The sequence below is a fragment of the Rhodnius prolixus genome, unplaced genomic scaffold (genome assembly GCF_049639745.1).
Source record: "Rhodnius prolixus isolate KJV_2025 unplaced genomic scaffold, Rpr scaffold_3, whole genome shotgun sequence".
Taxonomy (NCBI): domain Eukaryota; kingdom Metazoa; phylum Arthropoda; class Insecta; order Hemiptera; family Reduviidae; genus Rhodnius; species Rhodnius prolixus.
In genome coordinates this window covers 4,097,710-4,122,230 of record NW_027411603.1, presented here as the reverse complement: position 1 = coordinate 4,122,230, position 24,521 = coordinate 4,097,710, and the positions used below count along the sequence as shown (strand labels likewise).

Genomic DNA, 24,521 nt, shown 5'->3' with positions numbered 1-24,521 from the left:
GGCCTTGCATTCTATTTAATGTGTTAATATGAGGAATTTATAGTAAAGTATGTTAGGCGATTATAGGCTAGACCTGCAAAGCTAAGATTGTGGTACTAGTCTAGGCCTTGCATTTTATTTAATAGTTAATACGAGGAATTTAAAGTATGTTTGCTAGTCGCCTCCGTCCACGACACCTAATCTGGTAGTTGGACGTAAAGCCTGCCTGAGAAAATAGGCTTTACTTTACTTTATTTACTGTGAGTTCTTTCGGTACCAATCAAAACAATTTAAAGTTACAATTTTTACATTTTAAGTAGAAATGTTTTGAGGCCAATAGAATGTTTCTAATAATCATTCTTCAGAAATAGATGAAGTAGAATTAACGATGCTTTCATGAATCAATAACTTGGTTAAATCTGAGATTTAATTACTAACAGCTGATTTAATTTCAGAATTCTAACCTTATAATTAACTTTATATTCAGTGTTGCCAAACATATGGTAAATAAACAGAGAAAGACTCGACCTTGACTGTTACGACTATCATTATTATATTATTATTATTATTTATGAATTATCGATAATAGAGACAAAATCAAACGGATAGATTCTTTGTAATTTTCGTCTGTTTGTTTTGGTTTTGTTTGTGTTTTACTCGCTATATCCCATGAATATTCATAAAGTCATATTTTAATCGATACAATTATCGACCGCACTAAGTAAATATTAAAGTCCTTTTTTAAAAAACAATAAAATCGAAAGCACCTAACAATTCCTTTAAAAGTATAAGCTATTCCTTATTACTTAGCCTAAGTTTTGTTGTCTATCAATGATTTAATTACTTAAATTTAAAATCTCCGGATTTTGAAACCAAGCAATTTATAGTCATATTAAAGATAACTATTCAGAATTGAATCAGATTTTAAAAAAAATTGTAATATTAAGGATTCAATTAGCGAGGAACCGTTCCTGAACAAAAACTAAAAACAAATCCGTCTTTTGACAACGTTTCAACGTTTTTGTATATCCGGTTGAAGGATTTAGATCGTTATGTTGAACAGTCAGGTCCAATATTGTTTCTACTTCCGGAGGTTTTTAGTTTTTAAAGAAATTTTTTGTACACACAGAACTTTTTCTAACTAAAGTGATTTATCCGATGGAAATTCAGTTTAGAAAATTTACCAATATAGCAATTCTTTCCCGACATCCAGGTGATATTTTTTAGCATGGCGGAAATGTTGACAATAAAACTGAAGTTAACGCTATTTTGAAGAAATTGTTTAAACATTCTCTTAGATTAAAAAAAAAATAGAGTATTTAGAGGATTATTGGACAATTACCAAACTCGCTGGAAACTTCCTGATAGCGGTGATTAATAACAAAGGACTGCACATTCTTGGATACTGGCCAAAATTTTGCTATGGAAAACGGTATGAAATCTTGGAATTGAAGAAAAATGTTTTTCTAAAGGTACTTTTTACGATGATAGAAATAGTGGCAAAATAATCATCGGTGAACTGCACCGAGATGAGCGCTGAACTTCTATAGTTAGTTTACATCCCTTTTTTACTCCGAGGAAGGAAGGAAGAAGGCGTTGTGGAGTAGGGAAGTTTTTCAGTTTTGAGTGCCAAGAACCTCTATTTCTGACTCAGAGGACTGTCCAGTAAAATACCTGGTATAGCGAGGTATTTTGAATAGGTAGCAGCCATTAAGGTTCTGTGGTCTTCTAGAAGAATCAACGCTCAATGCCATACCATTCTGAATGTTATACTACTCTCAATGCCATACTACTCTCAATACCATACTACTCTCAATACCATACTACTTTCAATGCCATACTACTCTCAATGCCATACTGCTCTCAAAGCCATACTACTCTCAATGCCATAATACTTTCAATGCCATTCTACTCGCAATGCCATATTATTTAATGCCATACTACTCTCAATGCTATACTACTCTCAAAGCCATACTACTCTCAATGCTATACTACACTCAAAGCCATACTACTCTCAATGCTATACTACTCTCAATACCTTACTACTTTCAATGCTATACCACTTTCAATACCATACTACTCTCAATACCATACTACTCTCAATGCCATATTACTCTCAATGCCATACTACTTTCAATGCCATACTGCTCTAAATGCCATACTACTCTCAAAGTCATACTACTTTCAATGTCATACTACTCTCAATACCATTCTATTCTCAATACCATACTACTCTCAATACCATACTACTTTCAATGCCATACTACTCTCAATGCCATACTGCTCTCAAAGCCATATTACTCTCAATGCCATAATACTTTCAATGCCATACTACTCTCAATGCCATACTACTCTCAATACCATACTACTCTAAATGCCATACTACTCTCAAAGTCATACTGCTCTCAATGTTTCTTTGAGAGCGATGAATACTGACTTACTTCCAAGTTCTCTGGCCATTCCGAGATTACAAGAGAACCAAATATGCTGGCGAATATAATGGACTCCACTACCCCGATAACCCCGAATTCAACCTACAGGCTTTGGAGGACGGAACTGGATTACCACTTAATCCACGGGTTGAAAAGACTAGATACCCTTGAGTGCCATTTATTCCATGACGGACTTACCCAGTCACCAATGTATTGTTTGCCTGTGGTCAATCATCCATCTCTGAGGTAAAGTTTTCCCTTTCCCAGAGATTTTCACGTCTTGTATTTGGAAATGATGTCTCCAGGTTCATACTGGGAGACTGGATTACCATCTCCTTTAGTTTCCTGCTTTCTAGTTCCACTTATGATTATCCAGCATCCTCTTGATGGCTAGTTTTTTTTATCTGATATTCCGGTACTACCCTTTTCTGAGGTGAGAGGTTGGCGAGAAGCAATAGGCTCATAATTCTCTGCCGCCCTTTTACCCAGTCAATTGAAAAATCCTATGAAATCACAAATCCTAAGTCTAAGTAAAATAATATTATCTTTTCCACCACAGTAAGAAGGAAAAGTGAACATTAAATGAAGCTGGACTCGGAAGTAAGATGTTAAAGCCAACCAAGAGAAAGAGAAAGTTTCTCCTCCGGCAATGGTTTGGGAGGAGATAATCGCCGGATGCGTCTTCAAAAGAATACGTCAGCCATTTTGTAGTTATAATGTTCACCGTATTTGAGCTTTACATTAACATTTATAAGAAGAATCCTCTATCTAGCCAAAGCTCCGTGTCATCATCTACCTATTTAAGTAGTGCTTTACTTTTTTTTGGATGTTACCTACTGTCGCTGAGCTTTGCAAGGAAAAGCTTTTAAACAGAATCTCGCCACCCCCTCTCTGTGCTTACATTAAGCACGAAATCTCTTAATAATACTTAATTTCCCTTTTTCCTCTTTCTTTTCTTAAAGTCCTTCATATCAGTTTTCTTTTCACGTCCACGTATTGCTAGTAGGAGAAAATGGTGTAATTTTCTTTTCTTTTATTACGTTATGGAAACAAAGCCAGACTCTAGAAAATTCTATTACTATTCTTTGTATTAAGGGCCGGAAAAAAAAGAAGGACTTAAGGCTTCAAAAGGGCGCTCTCTCTCTCTCTCTCTCTCTCTCTCTCTCTCTCTCTCTCTCTCTCGATCCTCCAATCCCAAGTCAGCATCCACAGATCAAGTCTTCACTGGCCTTAAGGCAATATTTAAGAACATCACCGACCTTTAAATCGACCAAGATCCTAATGTCAAAGCCAAGGCCAAATATCCTAAACCTAGCCTTCAGGATAATGAGGACATTATCACCCAAAAAAAGTGGTACACGGTCTCTTGTATCCTAACCTTGCATCTTGGTGGTATTCAGATGGCTATTCACAGAAGCATGCCTAGATCTCCAGATCCAAGTACTATCATTTTCAATTCCTTGCTGTAAACCTGTTAGATTGTCCATAGCATCTCACTTTCGTCTAAATCCTCTCCAATGCCCCCCAACCACTACTTTCTGTTAATCTCGTCACGATATCGCTTTAAGATTGGCAAGACAAGTTCGGATACAAAGAATGATTTGGCCTTAAGACTCTTCCTTAGCTAGTTCATCACTTTTTTCATTGCTATCAAAACTCCGAATGACCAAGCATCCAAACAACCATCCAAATGATCGAGGCGTTCACTGAATCTTCCTAATTACCTTAGAAACCTCTTAGCAATTGTGTTGCAGTCTTAACTCTGGATAACTTCTCCGCTCTGACTTTCTACTGGAACTATATTATCCATCTTGCTTATACTATAATATATGGTTAATATGAGGAATTTATAGTAAAGTATGTTAGGCGGTTATAGGCTAGACCCGCAAAGCTAAGGTATATTGCGGTACTAGTGTAGGCCTTGCATTTTATTTAATGTGTTAATATGAGAAATTTATAGTAAAGTATGTTTGGCGGTTTCACGCTAGACCCGCAAAGCTAAGATGTATTGCGGTACTAGCCTAGTCCCGCAGAATGTAGCAGCAAAACCCACAACAGCAATGGTTTTAATATATGGTGATTGTAATTAAATAAATGCACAAACAGTGAAGATATTACATATCGTCACATCACATAAATTTTGATATTAACTGTAATCGATACCACAAATCGAGTTGAATGTTATCGAAAGTTGGTTTCCACGTTATCGATGGTTTGGAAGGGAGAAAGCTGAGACCAGAATGCTTTGTAAATTATATTCAAATTCAGGAAGATATGGGGGGGTGGGCTATATCAGATTGCTAAGGACAAGCAGAATAACGCTAAGCTGTTACATTCTGGGCTCATTGTTGTCGGTGACTCACAAACAAACAGAGAGAGAGAGAGAGAGAGAGATAAGGACTCAAGAATACCCACAGGGGCCTTCCAAGGCGGTTCGTTTTGGCCTAAACCATGACGTCATTTTAGCACCCCCTGTCTAACTTGTGACACTTGCCACGCAACCATTTTATTAAGCCTGTTAAGCCTTGTAATTGTGTAGCTATGTATGCGTGCTTTAGTAAACTAGTTTCCTTGCCGGAAGACCACAGAGGTTTAACCAGGGAGTAAGCCCGGTTTTCTGGGACTAGTATTCAGGCTTTAAATTCAAGTAGGACGTCATCAGCTGCTTAATTAATGAATTGCTAATCAAGATGAGGTTGCGTTGAACGGAACAGAGCAGGTTCTTGTTTTGGTCCCAAATCATGTTATCGAGGAAAAATTATATTTTTTTCACAGCTGACTTGAGATTGCTTCTACGATTTGCTTGGAATTTCGTGTGAGTACAGAATGTTTAGTACCTTATCTTCTTTTGTTTTCCAGTAAAGTAATTGCCTATTTTTTCAGGCTTGCTTTACGTCCAACTACCAAATTAGGTGTCTTGGACGGAGGCGATTAGCAAACATACTTTACTACAATATCCCTCATATTAACACATTAAATAAAATGCATGGCCTAGACTAGCTTTGCGGGTCTAGCCTACAACCGCCTAACATACTTTACTGTAAATTCCTCATATTAACACATTAAATAAAATGCAAGGCCTAGACTAGCTTTGCGGGTCTAGCCTACAACCGCCTAACATACTTTACTGTAAATTCCTCATATTAACACATTAAATAAAATCCAAGGCCTAGACCGGGAATCGAACCCAGTACCCACAATACATATTAGATTGTTTTCTAGTGAGTAACACTAATATGTATCGCTGGATTGGCTATGGACAACCTGATAATTTTGCTTCCCGGAACTCTGTTATCTAAATTTTCTTTCTATACCTACGTAATTTTTTCGAAAAATGGGAAACTGTCAATAGGTGTAAAATCTAGCAAATAAAGTGGTATTTCCGGCTAGGGCATTTTCAACAAACTCGGAAAATTCAGCAGCACAGCCTTTGTTTATATGGTTATGTAGGACGCCAAACCTAAATCTAAACTCTCGGAAGTAAAATCCCAATGGTAAAAAGCTACTTCCTTTTGAGGGGACTTGTTCTATACTGCTAACCTCCTGTCAGTTTACCAAAAAGGAACTTTAAAGTTTGTGAGCTTCTGGCTAACAATTTTTGGACTGGAGGTCTACTAACGTATTTTTTTGGACAAACAGATCATTTTTTTCTGACAAAAGGGACTTGGAAATGTACCTTTTTTATAAAAAAAAAAAAAAAAAAAAAAAAAAAAAAAAAATGACTCAGTATCTGAAAAACTGACGTCACTCCAAATTTTCCCTTAACCAGTAGTAAGGGGGAAAAGAAATGATAAGGTCGAGTGTGAAATACTGGCCTCTGATAGATATTGTAAGGAGTAGGGTTTGAGAAAATGCTTTGCAGACAGACTCTGGGACAAGAAACTTAGTCCCGCCAGGATGAAGGAAAATTTGTGGGGTTTTTTTTCTCCCATCTTTCTTTAAAAGTTGAAGATGACTGACAGCCTGGATCTACTTCTTGATAAGGAAAACTTTTCCACTTAAACATTTTTCTTTTTTTTCCTCCTGCGTCGTAAATATCATATCTAAAAGGAAAAGCTTAATAATTTCTCATTTCTTAGTAGATTTTCTGAAGATCTTATATGTACGCCCTGCATTGAGTGGTAAGCGGAAATTAAGGGCACTTTTCTCCTGACATTTTCTCTATCCAAAAAATATAAAAGAAAATCAACTTACATTTGGAAGTATCGAGTTCATCTTCTAAAAGGCTCCTAAAATCACGGCTACAAAAATTTAGATCTAACTTTTCTACAAGATCTTTGCAGGAAAAGAAAAAGAAAACTTTCTTCGGTAATTTGGACGCAAATTCTATCTTTTCCCTTCTAATTGTAGTTATTGTAGCCAGGACCAAAATAAAGCTTTAGAACTTTATTATTACCTTTATTATCTAGGAAGATATTAGAAGGTCGTGTGAGTGTTAGCTACTAGATTTTTTATCTTTTTATCTTGTTTTTAGAAGAAAGAATCAGTAAGTAAAGTAATTACCTATTTTTTCAGGCAGGCTTTACATCCAACTGCCAAATTAGGTGTCGTGGTCGGAGGCGACTAGCAAACATACTTTACTATAAATTCCTCATATTAACCATTAAATAAATTGCTAGGCCAAACTAGTACCGCAATACATCTTAGCTTTGCGGGTCTAGCCTATAACCGCCTAACATACTTTACTATAAATTCCTCATATTAACTCATTAAATAGAACGCAAGGCTTAGACTAGTGCCGCAATACATCTTAGCTTTGCGGGCCTCGCCTCTAACCGCTCGGCTATTCGTGGAGCCTGAAATATTATAATTGTTAATAAACATAGGGCAAATGATTTTGGTTATACTATTTTTTTTATATCAAATCAATGTGCAATGTGGAACACTGTGAAACATGTGTTCCAAAGCACTGAAGATGTGCTAGTTCTTGGGTCGAAAGCTTGGCAAACCAGAATTTTACAAGTTCCTGTCATAATTCATGTACATTATCAGGGCTTTCCTGATGGATAAACAATGAAACCATTTATAAACCATTAGGGATCCATAATATTGTGATATATGTTATTTTACTAATCTGTGATATTGATTGATTGTAGGTAATAGCTAGGTAGAAATATCCAGGGATTGGCTATTATTCCCAAAGAATCGACTAGTTTATGCGGTTTTAGTCCTTAGGAGACCTATCTGTCGGCTGCCAATGTCGCCATTCCCGACATGATGGCCATGTTTATTGCATTATACAGTGAATCCTAGTTTAAACTAGTTTATCCCTAGGCTAGCTCGTCTATATGATGATTCCCTTCCCCCCCACCCTAAACCGTGTCCGAAGAGCCAATAACGTCCCATTTGATGGTCATATTGTTCGCTACACGTTACAACAACTGATTCAATCAGTCATATTCTCCTGAGATAGTCTTCAAATACACCACCTTTCCCCTTCCCTATATGGAATCTCCTTCCTATATTACAAATCAGACATCTAACGTATCGATCTTTATCTAAACTTGATAATATAATTCAAGTGTGAATATAATTACCAATTATAATTATTACTGTTTAGATCGATAACGGGGCTACTTGTAACAAAATTGTGTAACTTCATTAATTTAATTCTCGAACTCTGAGGACTTCGTTTCGGATATTTCCGGTGAAATTACAGGAACTAAATACTGTACGTCAATGATTAAAATTATTTAAATAAAAAAATAGGTTGGGCGTTTTCGAAGATGATATTAAATATTTCTGAAGTGTGTAAAAAGCAATGTTTATACAATTATTCCCTGCCAGTACTGTAATAGGGTGTTACGTTGGACAAACTGGTTAATATCTATTTAAAAGGATGTCTGTCATAGCAGTATAATAAAGGGGAAAAAAACTTGCCCCAAATTTCCCTCCCATTTTTAGCATTTTTTTTTTTTAAATGTATTTTCTACACGTTCAAACCTGAAAGAATAGTTTTAGGTTAGGTTAGGTTAGGTTAGGTTAGGTTAGGTTAGGTTAGGTTAGGTTAGGTTAGGTTAGGTTAGGTTAGGTTAGGTTAGGTTAGGTTAGGTTAGGTTAGGTTAGGTTAGGTTAGGTTAGGTTAGGTTAGGTTAGGTTAGGTTAGGTTACATTTTGTAATGTAACTACAATTAAGTGATTGTAAAGCATTGACTTTGTTTTTTTTGCAGTGGTAGACTTAAACGGTACATGTTTCTTCAACGAGCAATGTGAAACCAGCGTACCAATGACTGAATGCCGAGATGGCCGTTGTGCGTGTATATTTGAAAAGGTGCCGACCGTCAGGAACAACAGGCTGGAATGTACTGGTGAGTGGAGTTCCTGTTTTTCTTTTTCTAGATTTTAAACATTTTTTCCATTCAACAAAAGTGGAAATCTAGGTGAGAATTCCATTTCCTTTGTGGAAATCTGTTGTTCAAAAGCATAACCACAGACATTTCAATTCAGTATTTTTCGTCCAAATTAATTAATTAGAGGTATATCCACCTCAAGCCAGTTGCTCTCAGAGGTGACTTGACTCCTAAATAGAATTCTGATAGGAGATTTTGCTCAGGCAGGATATCTAACTCCGGCTCCGTGCAACTCCACCACAGTGGTCCTCTCCAAATAGCCTCCCTCTTCCCTAAAGCCTTTCTCCCTTCTATCTATCCCAGCTTAGTATAATATATGATGCACGATCTTAATGTATGCAGATGACGTGGCAATAACCTCTTATTCTTGGTATGATGCACAAAATAAATTGAAATTGCTGTCGGATTACTGTGAAATTAATCAAATTAAAGTGAACCCACAAAAAACGGTAGTGCTACACTGTCACAAAGGAGGTAGAACGAAGAAAGTAAGGGATTTTTTATATGAAGGAAGTAAGCTAAGTTTAGTAAACAGCGCTTCGTACTTAGGGGTCCCTTTTTCCGCCTCCGCCAAGTTTATCTTAGCGGCCAAGCACTTTGTAAAAAAAAGTTCTGTCGCTATGGCTTCCGTGTTGAGTCTCATAGCCGGATCCGGGTGCAACTCTTGGAGGGATAAGATGTACATCTTTGGCAGTATGGTTTCGAGTGTTTTACTCTATGCTTCGGAAATTTGGAGCCCTAATTATTTCGACCTTCTGGAAAGAGTGCATTTAAAATTCCTAAAATCGTTACTGCATCTTTCTCGCAATACGCCTGACGCTTTTGTCCGTTTGGAAAGTAATCGGCTGCATATTAAAGCTCTAATTTTTAAACGAATGTTGGGATTCTGGTCAAAAATCTTAAATCTACCTCATGATAGTCTACCAAGAGTCTGCTATAATGGTTTGTCTGAACAGTCAGATACTATTCAATTGCCTTATAACTGGGTAATGGAATTTAGAAGACTCTTATTTTCTATAGGTGGCGACGATGTGTGGCTAGCGCAAAGTTCGGAGGAATTAAGAAAAAGGAAAAACTCCTTGATAGAAAGTTTTAATAATAATTTGTTGAGTAAGGATGTACTTTCTGTGACTCATGCTTCCTTTAATAACTATTTTAGAAGCATAAGCCTTCTTGGTTTGCCTGAACCATACATCTACTTCAGATGTGATCCTAAATTTATTCGGACTTTGTCACAAATCCGCCTAATGAGCAAAATCAAACCTAGAATTTATCTAAATGGAACTGTTCATAGCTTCAATCCTGACAATGTTTGTTCTTTATGTAAATGTTCTAAAGATGAATTTGCACATTTTTTGTTAGAGTGTACTGTATTATCTTTATTTAGGGACACTTATTTAAGAAGTTATGTGCGATCGACTGTAAAGTTTCAAGACCAAGTAGATGATCTCCTTTTTGTAGATAACTTGAGTAAATTAAAAAGTATATATTTTTATGTTTATAATGCATTAAGGCTAAGAGCTATACTTGTGGGTTGATATTTCTTATTTGTTTGTTTTTTAAACGCAGATTTGTTTACTTTTTCTTTCTTTTTATTTGTATACTCTCTCTCATAGTTATTTAATTGTGTATAATTATTAGCAAATATATTATAAAATTGTATGTATCATTCTATTGTGTGTTGTATATATATATAGTAATTGGTAACCGAGACCAACTCTTGCTATGAATTGTACAAAATTTAAAAGCAATAAATAAATAATAATAATAATAATAATATATGATGCAATCGTCCAGAACATACTGCTCTATGCTGCGGAGACTTGGACTATTAGTAAGAAATTACAGGGGAAAAAAATAAATAAATAGCTGCGACAGAAATGGATTTCTGGAGGCGGTCGGCCAGGAAAGAAGAAGAATTGCAGAGAGAGAGAGAAAGATCATTGCTAGAAGAGAGATTGATCGCAGGAAACTTGCTTGGTTTGGCCATCTGAAGAGAATGCCAGTGAGCAGAGAGTGCCCGCCCAAAGCAGGGCTAAGAATGGAACCCAACAGGCCGAAGGGAAAAAGAGGTAGATCCAGAAATAACTGGAGGAACGGAGTGGATGTGATAATGATATTGGTAAGGGAATCTGCGAGGAGGATACAATGGATAGAGACCAATGGAGACGCAGTATTGGACAATGATTGGTCTGGTAGATATAGGGTGCGTTCCACTAAGCGTTCACAACGATCACGCTCACGACCGCGCGGTTTTGCCCGTTCCACTTGCTTGCTAGTGTTACAATCGAAAACCCAAGTGGAATGGACTGGGCGTTTTAACCGTTCATGTAAACATTAAAAATGGCGACCTCGAAAATAAGTCAGAAGCTGAAGAGGTTATTTTTTAATTTTAACCCCGTTTATAAGCAGTTATAATAAACTTTATTAATTATTGGTAAAGTTAACTTATATTAAAAATATACATCATTTTAGTGGATTATTTATAAAATTTACGTTTAAATAAAATTAAAATGTCTTTTGTGGCAACAGTAATAATGCTTTAGAAAGTTCTTCATCTAGTTCCGATGAAAAGTGGAATGCAATTTTACAAAATCGCAATAGTGAAAAGCGAAAACTTAAGCCACATATTATTAACTATCAACTTGTAATTTGTCGTTATTCAGTGATTTAGTAAGTAAAGGGATAAGTAATTTTTCATTTTATTATTTTTTTTAGACTTTCGAGAAACGGATTCAATTATTTACATGAGTTAATACTTTCATTTATCTGATATAATTTTTTCGGTCGCCATCTTTGCTTTTAAAAATTGCGCCAAATTTCTGAACGTTTTGAGCTTCGCGTGACGTCATTAGTGACGTTTCCGCCACGACCACAACGACCGGCGGGGTCATCAAGTGGAACGGCTGAAGCTGTATATTTTGATCGTTGTGAGCGCTTAGTGGAACGCACCCCATGTGAGTTGGTTTTTGTTAGAGGGATGATCCCTATTTTGTTTTTTGAAAAATTTATTTAGTTTCTATTAATGATAGTTTGTAGGACATAAAAGGATTTTGGTCTGAGAGACCCTCATAATTGAGGAAAACCCCCCTAACAAAAAAAAAATCTATCCTACCATCTTCCCTCATCTTCACATTTTGATTTTGGTTCCCGGAGGAAAAAGAAGTCGCTTTTTGATACCTTAATGTTGGCATCAAAATTCTCTACTCTCCCTTTGCCAAGAAAATGATATACCCTATTTCCAAACCATTTTATATTCCTTGCAAAAAAAAATAATAATAAAGAAGCCTTATCGATCCTGTTTCGTCAAGAACCCCAAGTTTCAATCGATAGCTACTGTATGAATACGAAGCGAAGAAATGAGGATGCACTATGATGTAGAGGAGATAGCAAAGTTATGTTGGCGTTACTGATTCACGGCTCATTGGGTGCCTCCAGCTGTTTCCGCTCGATTGGATCCTCACTTTGAAACTCACTTTTCCTTTTCCCTTTTTCTTTTGCAAATGCGAGAGCAGAATTCCTTTGGTGGATTGCCATTGTAAGTATTTTTAATCATCTTAAGTTTCCCTCTAATATGGTAGTAATATCGATTTTTTTTTTCTCTGGAATTCTCCGGGATCCAAAAAAAATTCGTTTTATCATTTTCTAACCAATTCCTTCCACAGTCTTAACTAACCAAAGAGTTACGACGGCTTGAAGGTCGAGGAAGAAGTAGTGTTAAGTACGAAGTTTGACTCTTTTTTTTTTTTTTTTGATTGCAAAAGAAAGTTGAAAGAATTTTAAATGTTTGTTGTTTTAATTAATGAAATTAAAACTGTTTCCAGACAGATACGAACCTCCGGCTCCAGTGCAGTACGTGGATCCCGCCATGATTGGCGTGCTAGTCGGCATGGCGTTGATGTTCATCATTATCTGCGTTGTTCTGCGACTTTTTAGCAAGTATGTAGCCAATATAGTACTAACTGTGAGAGTAATCATTAATTCCACTCCCCCCTAATTAATAAATTGCAGGAGAAAGTCGAAAGCGGAAATATGAGAAATATTAGACGGGAAAAACTAGACGGATATAAAAACTGATAACTCATTAACATTCACCGCCAGTTGGCGCGCTTATTCTCAACTTCCCTCCAGTGGCGCACTCTGCTCCCTCTAAAAATGATTATTATGGCCGGGAAATAATGTCACGTTCCTGCCATTATTTCTACCAGAATGTGGAAATAAACAACTCTCTAGTTTTTTAGTTTTAAAAAGAAAAAAAATCAGTAGAAACGCTCACATGACTTTAATTAGTTACTAAAATATAGAATCGATCATGCAAAATAGCAATCATTCATTCGATTTCCTGATAATCTCGATAAGTATCGATTTTACCCGAAAATTGAGAGGATTTTAAATCCTATCAATCTTGCAGGCCAGCAGACATGTCTCATCTATATGTATATAAAATGGTGGTCCTTGAGTGCGAAAAAATGTTAAAATAGCTTCTTTCAATAGCCAATGAACAACACCAACGCCTGCTTTCCAATGTTGAACATGTCCTATGAGGTTATCAATGTGGATTCCGTCCTAGCAAGTCCACAGCAGATCAAAATTCTGTCTTCGTCTGATTTTTTTTTTTTTTTTTTTTTTTAGGGAAAAAACGGGATTATAGGGTACTTACCATTTATTTCCATTTTTCCCTTCTTCCTTGTAAGAAAACAGAATAAATAATTCTACTTTTAAGTACAAATACATAAATAATGTTTAATACAAAATGAAATGAACAATTTTTATTGATTTTGAACTTAGTACAATAAGAGTTGCACCCAAATAAGATTAAAATAAAGTAAAAGTAAAGTAATTGCCTATTTTTTCAGGCGTGCTTCACGTCCAACTACCAATTAGGTGTCGTGTACGGAGGCGACTAGCAAACATACTTTACTACAAAATTCCTCATATTAACACATTAAATAAAATGCAAGGCCTAGACTAGTACCGCAATACATCTTAGCTTTGCGGGTCTAGCCTATAACCGCCTAACATACTTTACTATAAATTCTCTCATATTAATACATTAAATAAAATGCAAGGTCTAAGTCTAGTTTTGACTGTAAGTCATGTATGCAACATAAAAAGAACTTCAAGTTATCACAAAGAAACTTAAGTATACACCAAAAAATAAAACAAAAGAAATTACGGAACTTTTGGTGAGAATAAAAAAAATGGCGGAAGAATAATGTTGGCAAAGTGTCAGAAATGACGGATGGAGCATCCGAAACTGAGTTGCGGAAGTAATTTTTTTTCTTTTTAATAATGTTTGTCTGTGTGTGTCAACACCTCAACGTTGTAAATCATTCGGCTACATGTTCAGAGTTTACCGAAAGCCTTCTTCCAATAATGTGCTAATTTTCTATTATTTATTCTTACTCTTATTCTTATTATTATTTTTTTTAATGATTTAAGGCGCGTCAACATCTACGGTTATTGGCGCCCGAAGCTTTTTTCAGTGCAATGCCGGCCGCTGGACAGTGTTCTCTCGTTACAGACAATACTGTCCATCACTGGGACAAGTGAGCTGTAAGAAGCTCCTAGGGAGAGAAAATCTAAGGGTCAGCAGCTGAATTCGAACCCGGGACCTCCGCGTGGGAGTCCAGTATGCTAACCTCATAGCTAATCCCTTCCCTCCTACTTATTATTATTATTATTATTATACTTATTATTATTTTATTTATTTTTTTTTTTGTTAAATTTCCAGCCGGAGCTAATAGAAGTTGACTTTGTTGCGCGAAGGTGGTGACGTAACACGGTGCCAGACTGGCTGAACCGTCCTCCTAGCCAATGGCATGATCGCGGCCGGTGTCGTGCACAATCGAGTGAATTGTTCGCTTGTCGCGTACACTCCTCACCCTACCTAGGAGCACCCTTCCACACAGGCTGGCTGCAGAGCCAACCAACCAATCTTCTTCCATGCTATTTCTCTCCATCCCTGAGTTCTGTTCTGTGCACGATGTTTGGGGGAGGGGGAGTCCATGAATGGGAAACTGGGTTGGAAGATACACGTATTTTCCATTCATTATTCTGATCAAGTTCGCCTACATGCTTTCTACCCTCTAAAGTGTAAGGACGAGAGAAAGAAAACCAAAAATAGGGCAATGAAATTAGGCTTTTCCACTGTTATGATAAAAATTTTCCCATTTAGTTTCTTACTCCATATCTGGCAAAAATTTCCTTAAAATCAATTAGAAAATTTTCCAACACATGTAGGTCGAGAGGGGGGCTCATTTGAACAGAATTTACATTTTCTGTTACCGAGCGCACAGAATCGTATTATTGTACCTTTTTATTTTGTTTTCTACAACTTTCAAGTCTTCTTAACAGATCTGTATCAATAAACAGTTGGTACTTTACATACATATCCTTACATACATATCGAATCCCGTGTGACTACACTTTATTAAAAAAAGTATTATGATTTTTTAAGTAATAAGAATGACTGCATACGCGGAATTCGTACTAGGGATCTCCCACTTACAAAACCACGCTCTTGACCACTAGACGAACATCCGCCCATCCCTGGCAAGATATTCTTACCGTAATCATAGCTCAAGAAGTCTTGCATTATAATGATGTGAGTATTGCTTTTATTTGGTGATAAAACCAATTTATCCTGATTCACCCACAACCATTACATTACACTACAGGTTTTAAAATCTTCAATTATTATTATTTTTTCACTTTGCGTCACAAATAACATTTTTTGCTGTCAGAGGACCAACCAAAACGTGTATTTCTGTTGGAAAATTAATATTGAAAACCGTTCACGAATAGATAAAATTGTAACTTTGATCTTAAATATCTCAACTATTATTAGGGATATCGAAACGAAATTAACGTCATTATTCACAGTTTTTTATGTAGTTTTCATAATCATTGTCAAAACCAGTGGTCCTTAATTATTGAACCTTTTTATTTTGTTTTCTACAACTTTCAAGTCTTCTTAACAGATCTGTATCAATAAACAGTTGGTACTTTACATACATATCCTTACATACATATCGAGGTATTAACCCTAATCGGGTTTTTGCCCGTAACTCCGCCAAAAATCAAGATACAGCATCGAGAGTGGAAAATTTGAAAACTAGACCAAAAAAAAACATATAGTTTACTTCGTACGTTTTTTCGAAATTCCGCTTTCCTAAAACGTTATTAGCGATTGGTGCGTTTTAAATGGATCACCCTGTATACTTTTTTAAAATTTAAAAATGTTGTGTCCAATGTTAATATCTGCCCCACTGGTGGGGTAGCATTGAACACAATATAAAATAGAAAGAAATGATATTACGAGTACTTTACTCTGAATCTACCTTCTATCAGTTATTTCTCTCACTACTACATTACTTTCTCTTTTAGACCACTGAAATCTAGTTCAATGACTCAGTTCGGGGATGTTGTACCCGAAGTGTGATGGGTTTAGGACAGGGGTCGGCAACCCGCGGCTCGCGAGCCGCATGCGGCTCTTTTATCCAAATTTTGTGGCTCTTCAGCCTGTCCAAAATATATTTTATATTTCAATTTTATTAAAAACAAATGAAAATTTCATTTATTAAAGTAAAGATATTTTTTTCAAAAAGAATTTCAAATGTGATAGGTTTGAAATTGAATAGAATTATATTAAAATACAGTACGTAATATATAGGACTGCCGCCAATAACATTCAAACACAGGTTTAGTTATTATTTATTTGTTTATTTACTTTGCAATATGTGAAAATAAATATATAAAACATTTAAATGTTATTGAATATCATAAAATAACAATTTGTGAATACAAATGATCTACAGAGTTTGTTTACACTATCATCCTTGCGGCTCTTGGTAAGATTTATTAAAATTATTTAAGAAGAAATGGCTCTCTACTTAAAATAGGTTGCCCAACCCTGGTTTAGGAAGTTTAGGAACAAAATATTCGGTTTGTTGCGCTTCTTAATGAAGTGGTTCGAACCACTTTCCCCTTCTCTGCGATTAAACCCAAAAAAAAAGTCCCAAACTTGCAGGTCGGTAGGGCGGCACATTTTAACTGTGGTGTTGAAATGTGTGCCCCCACCTCCTTCCATAAAAGAAAATATAACATTCAACACTTTTTGCTAGCAAATAGACTTTTGTAAATACTAGGTTTAATAATACGATTTCCAAATGGTAATAAGGACTAATAATATTTACACCTTGTCCACCACAATCTTCACCAATACCACTTCCAGTTTATTTGGGACATTTTGAGGAAGGAAAAATTTAATATTTTTAAATTTTGAGATGGAAAAAATGTATATTTGAATCTCAAGAATTCCAGCAAGGTAAAGAAAGCTTTATATTATTTTTTGTGTTCAGTTAGATCAGTTAAGCCTTCATTGTAAACAAATAAATATGTTTGACATTTGACATTACAGCTGGCGAGAGAAGTAAACATGCTTTGAAGGTTATAACCTCCCGCTGATAACAAAGTAACAATATTTAATTACTAAATATTATCTCTTCTTAACTGAATAACAAAAATAAGCGACATTTGTACAAATTACCAGTAATAAATCAATAGAGATTACAGTAGATTAGCTTTATTTGAAAAAAAAAGAAGATTGTACGTGTTTTACATCAAGTTTACAACAGTTAAAGCTAAAATAATAAATATCAGCATATCATAAACTTAGCGAGATTATCGAGTCAAAATAATTACAGTCTGATATCGATAGAAGTGTAATAATAAAGGTCGACATCCAAATTCAGTGGGGTGGGGGGGGGGGAATATGATAAAAATTCCCACAATCCTTTGAGACTGGCAAGGTTATATTAATGGGGTTATATGGAGCTAGTCGAGTGGGAGCAATGTTGACGTTTTACAGTGGAGTGTAGAAATGTCGTGCAGAAACGTCAGAAGCGTCCCTCCGCACCCACTAGAGCAAGGTAACACAAACAATCAGTAGTTGCACGCACATTTCTGGGATCAATATGTAAAATGGTGAGGGGGGAACAAAATAAGGCAAAATAATATATTTTATTATTTTAATGTTGTTCACACTGTTTAGTTGAGTGGAGGATTTGGAAAACTTGCCCTACTGAGTGTTTGTCGCTCTAGATCAGTACAACACAAATAATCCTAGGATTATAGGCTAAGAAAATAACAAAACAAGTGAAATATGTTGAAGATGAAAGTTAGGCTTCTTAAAAACCGAGCGGTTGCAGGCGAGGCTAGTAAAGATAATATACATAACAATGCACAGTATCAATGTACCACAGTATTCGGTTCTATTCACAGTCTAGGTCTTGGATTGTATTTAGTGATTGATAGAAACTCATAGTAAATTATGGTAGTTGCCTCAGTCAACCTAATTTGGTAGTTACCTGAAAAAAAAAAAATAGGCCTTACTTTACTTTTTCTTTACAATTAAAGATGATCCACCTAGAAAAAAGACTTAAAGTTCAAATAATTACAGGGTAGTTACAAATTTAATCAAATTCACTCCAGCATACAAAAAATGGGAAAGATATTGATTTTCTTTTACTCTAGGTCAGACTTCCTGTTTACAGAGAAAAATCAATTTCGATTAATGTTAGTTATTTTATTATTACATAATATATTGGTGGTGACATTGTCAATTGTTCTGAATGAGTAACTCAGAGGCAAATTTCCCGAGAACCTTCTCCCCAACACTGAACGTCACAAATACAGTATTTTTTAGGTGAAAGTAAATTAAAGTGATTAGATATTTGAGGGGAGGGTAAATAGTAGAATACGGTATTTGAATAAAATAGTTTTTTAAAAAAAACACTGGGGAAATATTGGAACGCTAAACTTGTGTTGGCTATACTGTCAGCATTAAACAGCAACATACTGGAAGTTGAAGTAGAATACGGTATTTGAATAAAATAGTTATTTAAAAAAAACACTGGGGAAATATTGGAACGCTAAACTTGTGTTGGCTATACTGTCAGCATTAAACAGCAACATACTGGAAGTTGAAGTAGAATACGGTATTTGAATAAAATAGTTTTTTAAAAAAAACACTGGGGAAATATTGGAACGCTAAACTTGTGTTGGCTATACTGTCAGCATTAAACAGCAACATACTGGAAGTTGAAGTAGAATACGGTATTTGAATAAAATAGTTATTTAAAAAAAACGGGAAATATTGGAACGCTAAACTTGCGTTGGCTAAACTGTCAGCATTAAACAGCAACATTCTGATAGTTGAAACTTACATATAGGTCGCAATTAATTTGCGTCTAACGAGAACTTCAAGCTGAAAGTTCCGAAGACAGAATTAGAATAACTTACTAGCGTGGTATTGGCAACACTGTCAACGCGATTTCCACTAAATTGGCTGGCTACCTCGCTACAGCTGAGTAGCACAGTAAGGAGAGTGGAACTTGTTGGAATTTTGGTTAAAGACAATTGATGCTGATGAGAGGGTTGGTTATTTGAGTTAAATTTGCTGAGTTGTTGTGCAACAAAGTTTAGCATCTTTACGAAGGTTGTAAGTTCTGTTAGGGAAAAGTATCTTTCGTGTTGGGTCTTACGTTCAATTCACATTCCAGAGTATGAATTTGTATAAATTGCATCAAAAAGTTTCGGGTGGGATCACTTTCTAGGCCTGTCATTTCCTCGTGCATCAACAATGAAACCTGGTCAATGAGCAAAAACTTAGATTACTCTGATCATAGCAAGCTCTTTTGGACATGCAATTCTAATCTTTTTTTGCTTTAAATTTGCTTTGTTTAAATTTTCCAGAAATGGTCGTTTTGTGGTTTTCTAAATTTATTACCATTTTAATAATGACTTTTCGAGTATATGAAAATCCCAGTTCGAAAATGAAAAAATTTGCAAAAAGTTCTGATTGGAAGCTCATGAATGATATCATGGTAAAGTAACTTCACTTTGTGGTGTTCGTTTCTTTAACCTGCCGTGCCAGCTGGTAAGAGACTAAGTTTACTAAGTTTAAGCACAATACTCTTAACTATCCTTTAATACCTAGAACACTTTTCCAGGACTTTTTTCCTGTTCTGCCCAAAGCGCCAAGAAGATAGCACGATATAAGAGTTGTTCTTCGCACGTTCGCCCTGGGTAATGCCAAGATTCTGAACCAGTATAAACGGAGGTGGATGCTCTCGCTATTCTGGGCCAATTGATCAGCAACTTCATTACAATGACCCGGTATCCATTCAAGAACTATCTTATTGCGCGGGGAAAGCTGTCTTAGGTTACTCTTTGCAGTTCCAAACAAGGAAGATGGTGGTTTCTACCTAGCTACTACCGCATGGATGTCCAAGAAAATGAGAATCTCCTTTATATCTAAGGCCCCTTCTTAGGTTCTCCTCAGCGCTGGTTTTAATATTATAGATTTCGGCTGGGATTATCTGCCAAGGGGGCTTCCAAAGAAGGTCTTTGACTCTTCACCGGCTCCAGAGCAATCTTCGGATCTATCTGTAAACCAATGGATCTCCTCGGTTCATGAACGATCCAGTCAGGTTTCAAAGCTATATTTTGATCCATAATCATCTTTAATCGTTGTATTCTGCAGATGGCACAAAATATGACCTAATTTAACCGGAAAAGATGTAGGCTAAAACATCTGATCTAACATCATTTTTAAATCTACTTTTCAAACTAAATACTCTGTCTTCTCCATTTGCAGAGCTAGATGGCGTGACAACCGCACCATCTTCAACACACCAAATCCACGTCTGATGAACGTATCGCTGTTGCGAGAAAGTAAGCCGCCGGGAGAACGTCGTGGTAGTAAAGGTAGTAACACCAGGGTGCCAAGCAGACAGCCCAGTCTGGCCTCATTACGTCCTCAATCACCCGCAGGACAATCTCAAGGTAAACGTCTTTTTGTTTTTTAAGGGCTAGTAAGTAATGTAGCTTTTCAGTCTGAGATCATTCTTCTATTAGTTTAGATAATGTTGATAAACATTTACTAATCTATCTAGAAATAGAACTGGCTATTACTCTATTCGATTCTTTTAGTATTTTAAAAGTTTATTATAACTTCCTTCCTCTTCTACATAGTAAAAATCTTTACTAGCAGATGTGTGGCTATTAATACTCTTGTACGATTAATCTTGGAATTTCCGTTTTAAAGGGAATTACGCTCATAACCGGAAAATTGCTTATAATCGGCTTAAAACTGTAAATTCAAGGGATTTCCTTAATTAGATCACTTGGTAAATGGAAAGCAAATCCGAGTTCTGTAGTGAAGTTCTGGAAAAAAAAAAAAAGAACAAAAAAGATGAGTACCGGCGATTCTGGCCGATTTATCCCTTCTTTGCTGAATCGCCTAAAAAGAAAACCTCAAACCTCTCCAATGCCTCAAAACCGCTGACAGGCTATGTAATATTTCCAATTCTTGAAGATTAAATGCTCAAAACAAAATGAACATTCCTGAAAGCTAAACGAACATAAAAGACATGCCGAAGAACTAAGTAAATAAAAAAGGATTTGGGGCCCGATTCCCAATTCATCGTCCACCATCTCTGTCCATACCTGGTATCCAGATCTGCTGAACATCTTTGTAGAATGAAGACTTCATTCAGTCTTCTGGAACCTTGGGAGACTAATGTAAATTAAATACAAGAATTGGCAAGAGGTAAAATTAATTGCTACACTTCAAAAAAAAGAAAATCTTTATAAGTTTTATTCTGTTCTGTCAATTTCAATTTGAAAAAATGTAGTATTTAGAAATAGTAAAAATCTGTACAATTCAAATGTAATAATAATCATTAATATGTATAAATTTTTGTGTATATATTATATATAATCTAGGAAAAAAAAAAAAAGAAATCTAGTTAAAAAAAAAAATCATGGAATTTTGGGATTTGTTTTTTTTTTCTTGGGTGGGATTGCGTAGGCTCCAGAATATCTTCTAAGGGGTCGTTGAGGGGTTCTCATAGCAGTACCGGGTCTGCCAGGTCGCCGACAGCGCAACAGACTCCGCATCAGACACCGCAACATCAAACCACCACCACCAACCCGCCGGATGTACAGACGCAGCCTAATTGTATGTAAACACCTCAACCAAAACAAACAAAAAACAAACACACAAATGCATTCCAAAGAAACCAATAAATTATGTTATTTTATTATTTTATTTTTTGTTCAATATAATTTATTGATTAAACGGTAAAGATTATTTGAGTAACAAAATGGATGTTTGCATATTTTTTATTATTTTTATTTAGATTTTGTTTTTTAAATTGCTCAAGCTTAGCTACACATTGTGATTCTTTGTTGCCATGGTTACAATATAAAACAGCTGATCATATTTTCACTGATCATAATTTTGGTTAAAAACCAGGACTGTTTACTTCGAAAAAAAAACGCAAGATTTTGAGTGGATGAAAAAAGTGTTGATTTTAGGATTATACCAAAATCCATTTACCTGGACTTGGCAAGTTACTCTTCGGGACAAGATGGAAAAATAATTCATCCACTTATCACCTAGATTTAAAATCCAAAAAAGAAAATTGGCAATTCTCCATAGTCAATAAGTTGTTTTATTGTTTGCAAATACTTAACAGCTAACGACTAGCCGTGTTGTTGGACGGTGTTTACTGTACGAGAGAGAACGCTGTCCGGAGGCCGGCAGTGCTAGACACTAAAATGCTGCGGGCGTCCCAAATGATGTTGATGCGCCTAAAAGAAAAATAATAATAAAGGCTAAAAATCTTACAAATTATCTTTTAAATCCTGAACAAGAACTAGAACATCAAGACCTGAACGGAAGATTGGTAAAATCAAAAAATGGGGTAAAAAAGATGATCTCAGAATAAAGCACAAACGAAGTACAACAATTTAAGACGAGCTATTGAAAAGAAGATTTAGATTCGACAATGGGTGCGTTCCACTTGGCGACCGCGGTCGTTGTGGTCGTGGCGAAAACGTCACTAATGACGTCACTATTTTCGCCCACACAACGACCACAACGCCCCACCTTAAAAGCTGGGTCGAAGTGGGCGTTCAGAGTTGGCGCAATTTTTAAAACAAAATATGGCGACCGAAAAAATTATCTCATGTAAATGAAAGTATTATCTCATGCCAAATAATAGAATGTGTTTCTCGAAAGTCTACAAAAAATAAATAAATAAATAATTACTTATCCCTTTACACACTAAATCACTGAATAACACAAAATCATTTACCTGAAATAACTTTTAAATTCTTCATCTGAATAAAGATCAATTACACTGATAGCTAATAATACGTGGCCTAAGTTTTCGCTTTTTATCATTGCGATTTTGTAAAATTGCATTCCACTCTTCATCGGAACTAGATAAAGAACTTTCTAAAGCATTATTAATAAATATCCAACTGTTGCCACAAAAGACACTTTAATTTTATTTAAACGTAAATTTTATAAATACTCAAAAATGTAATATAAAAAATTGAATTATATATGTTTTTTTAATATAAGTCAACTTTACCAATAATTAATAAAGTTTATTATAACTGCTTATAAACGGGGTTTAAATTAAAAAATAACTTCTTCAAGCTTCTGACTTATTTTCGAGGCCGCCATATGTAATGTTTACGCCCACAGTCCGTTCCACTTGGGTTTTCGATCGCAACGCCCACAAGCAAGTGGAACGGGCAAAATCGCGGTCGTGAGCGTGGTCGTTGTGGTCGCCAAGTGGAACGCACCCAATGTAAATTGAAAGAAGAATGAAAGACCTAGGATACAAACTGGCAAGAAATTCAAGTAGTACCTAACCTGAACCGTGGAAACCTTCAAATAATTAGGAGTTAACTTTGTATAACTACATTGTAGTTAGACAACAAAGAAGCGCTTTGTCAAAACTAAGCTTTAAAGCTTTATTTGTGCTCAGTTAGGATAGCTTAATATTTTGGCCTTAAAAATATTAGCCCATGTTTTTGTTTTCACTTTTATTTGGATTCTTGGCTGAATATCAGATATTGTTTAAAACCAAAAATGTTCATGTTCATCAGCTGATTTGACTGGATAACCTTTTCATACTATCATGGATCACGCCTTATCATTGAACAGATGTTTCCAGTGTGGATAGCAATGTTTAGTAAAGCACCTGTTGTTTGTGTGATTAGTTAATGTATCCGGAATCCTTCACTCCTATTTTCCCCTGGCTTGGACGAAAGTCGAATTCGACCATCTATAATCTTAAATAAGAACTATGATTTTTTTTTTTTTTTTCCAAGTCTGGTTTTCAAGATGAAAAGTTTTCGACGTTTTAGCGAATAAAGGAGTTTGTACCACAAATCTCGCACATTTTCCCCTTTAGAAAAAACGTTTTTTATTGGAGGGAGTGTAGGAGAATTTTCCTGATGAAAGGGATTTTCTTTTGGTAATTCACGTGTTTCTTTGACGAAAATTTTTATCCTTAGCAGGGCAATCAATGAAAGATGTACAGTAGATTCTGCACCCTGGATGGTATTTAAAATGACAACCCTTTTTATTTTATGTAGAGCAAATTGGCTTCAACCCATTACTTTGATAGCTGACGTAGTTTCTGTTGTAGCGTGATAGGCACATGTCTCACTTCACCTTAAAGAAGCGACTATAAAAAGCAATCTCTTCTAAAGATTAGAATCTTGAAAAGAAGAATGCTTAAAAGAAACTTAACGAAATTCATATTCACATGTTTCTTGTGGTCTGCATTTAAGAAATTGATAGCACCCATCTTGCCCAAAATCTTGCTCCTACTAATTATTGAGATGAAAATATTTATTGCACTCTTTCATCGAAACAATGAATAAGACT

The 24,521-nt window shown here is 35.6% G+C and overlaps 1 protein-coding gene across 3 annotated transcripts in view; it reads left to right on the top strand.

The window, feature by feature from the left end:
- The window catches only part of LOC141452495 (uncharacterized), a 155,083-nt gene that overhangs the window by 115,762 nt on the left and 14,800 nt on the right, over positions 1–24,521 (top strand). For 2 of the 3 annotated variants that reach the window (XM_074124697.1, XM_074124698.1), the window contains exons 4-7: positions 8,582–8,719; positions 12,586–12,700; positions 20,424–20,611; positions 21,639–21,788. In XM_074124697.1, the coding sequence (XP_073980798.1) occupies positions 8,582–8,719; positions 12,586–12,700; positions 20,424–20,611; positions 21,639–21,788 (591 nt within the window). The remainder of the gene's footprint in view (positions 1–8,581; positions 8,720–12,585; positions 12,701–20,423; positions 20,612–21,638; positions 21,789–24,521) is intronic. The other variant, XM_074124699.1, reaches the window with a different exon arrangement.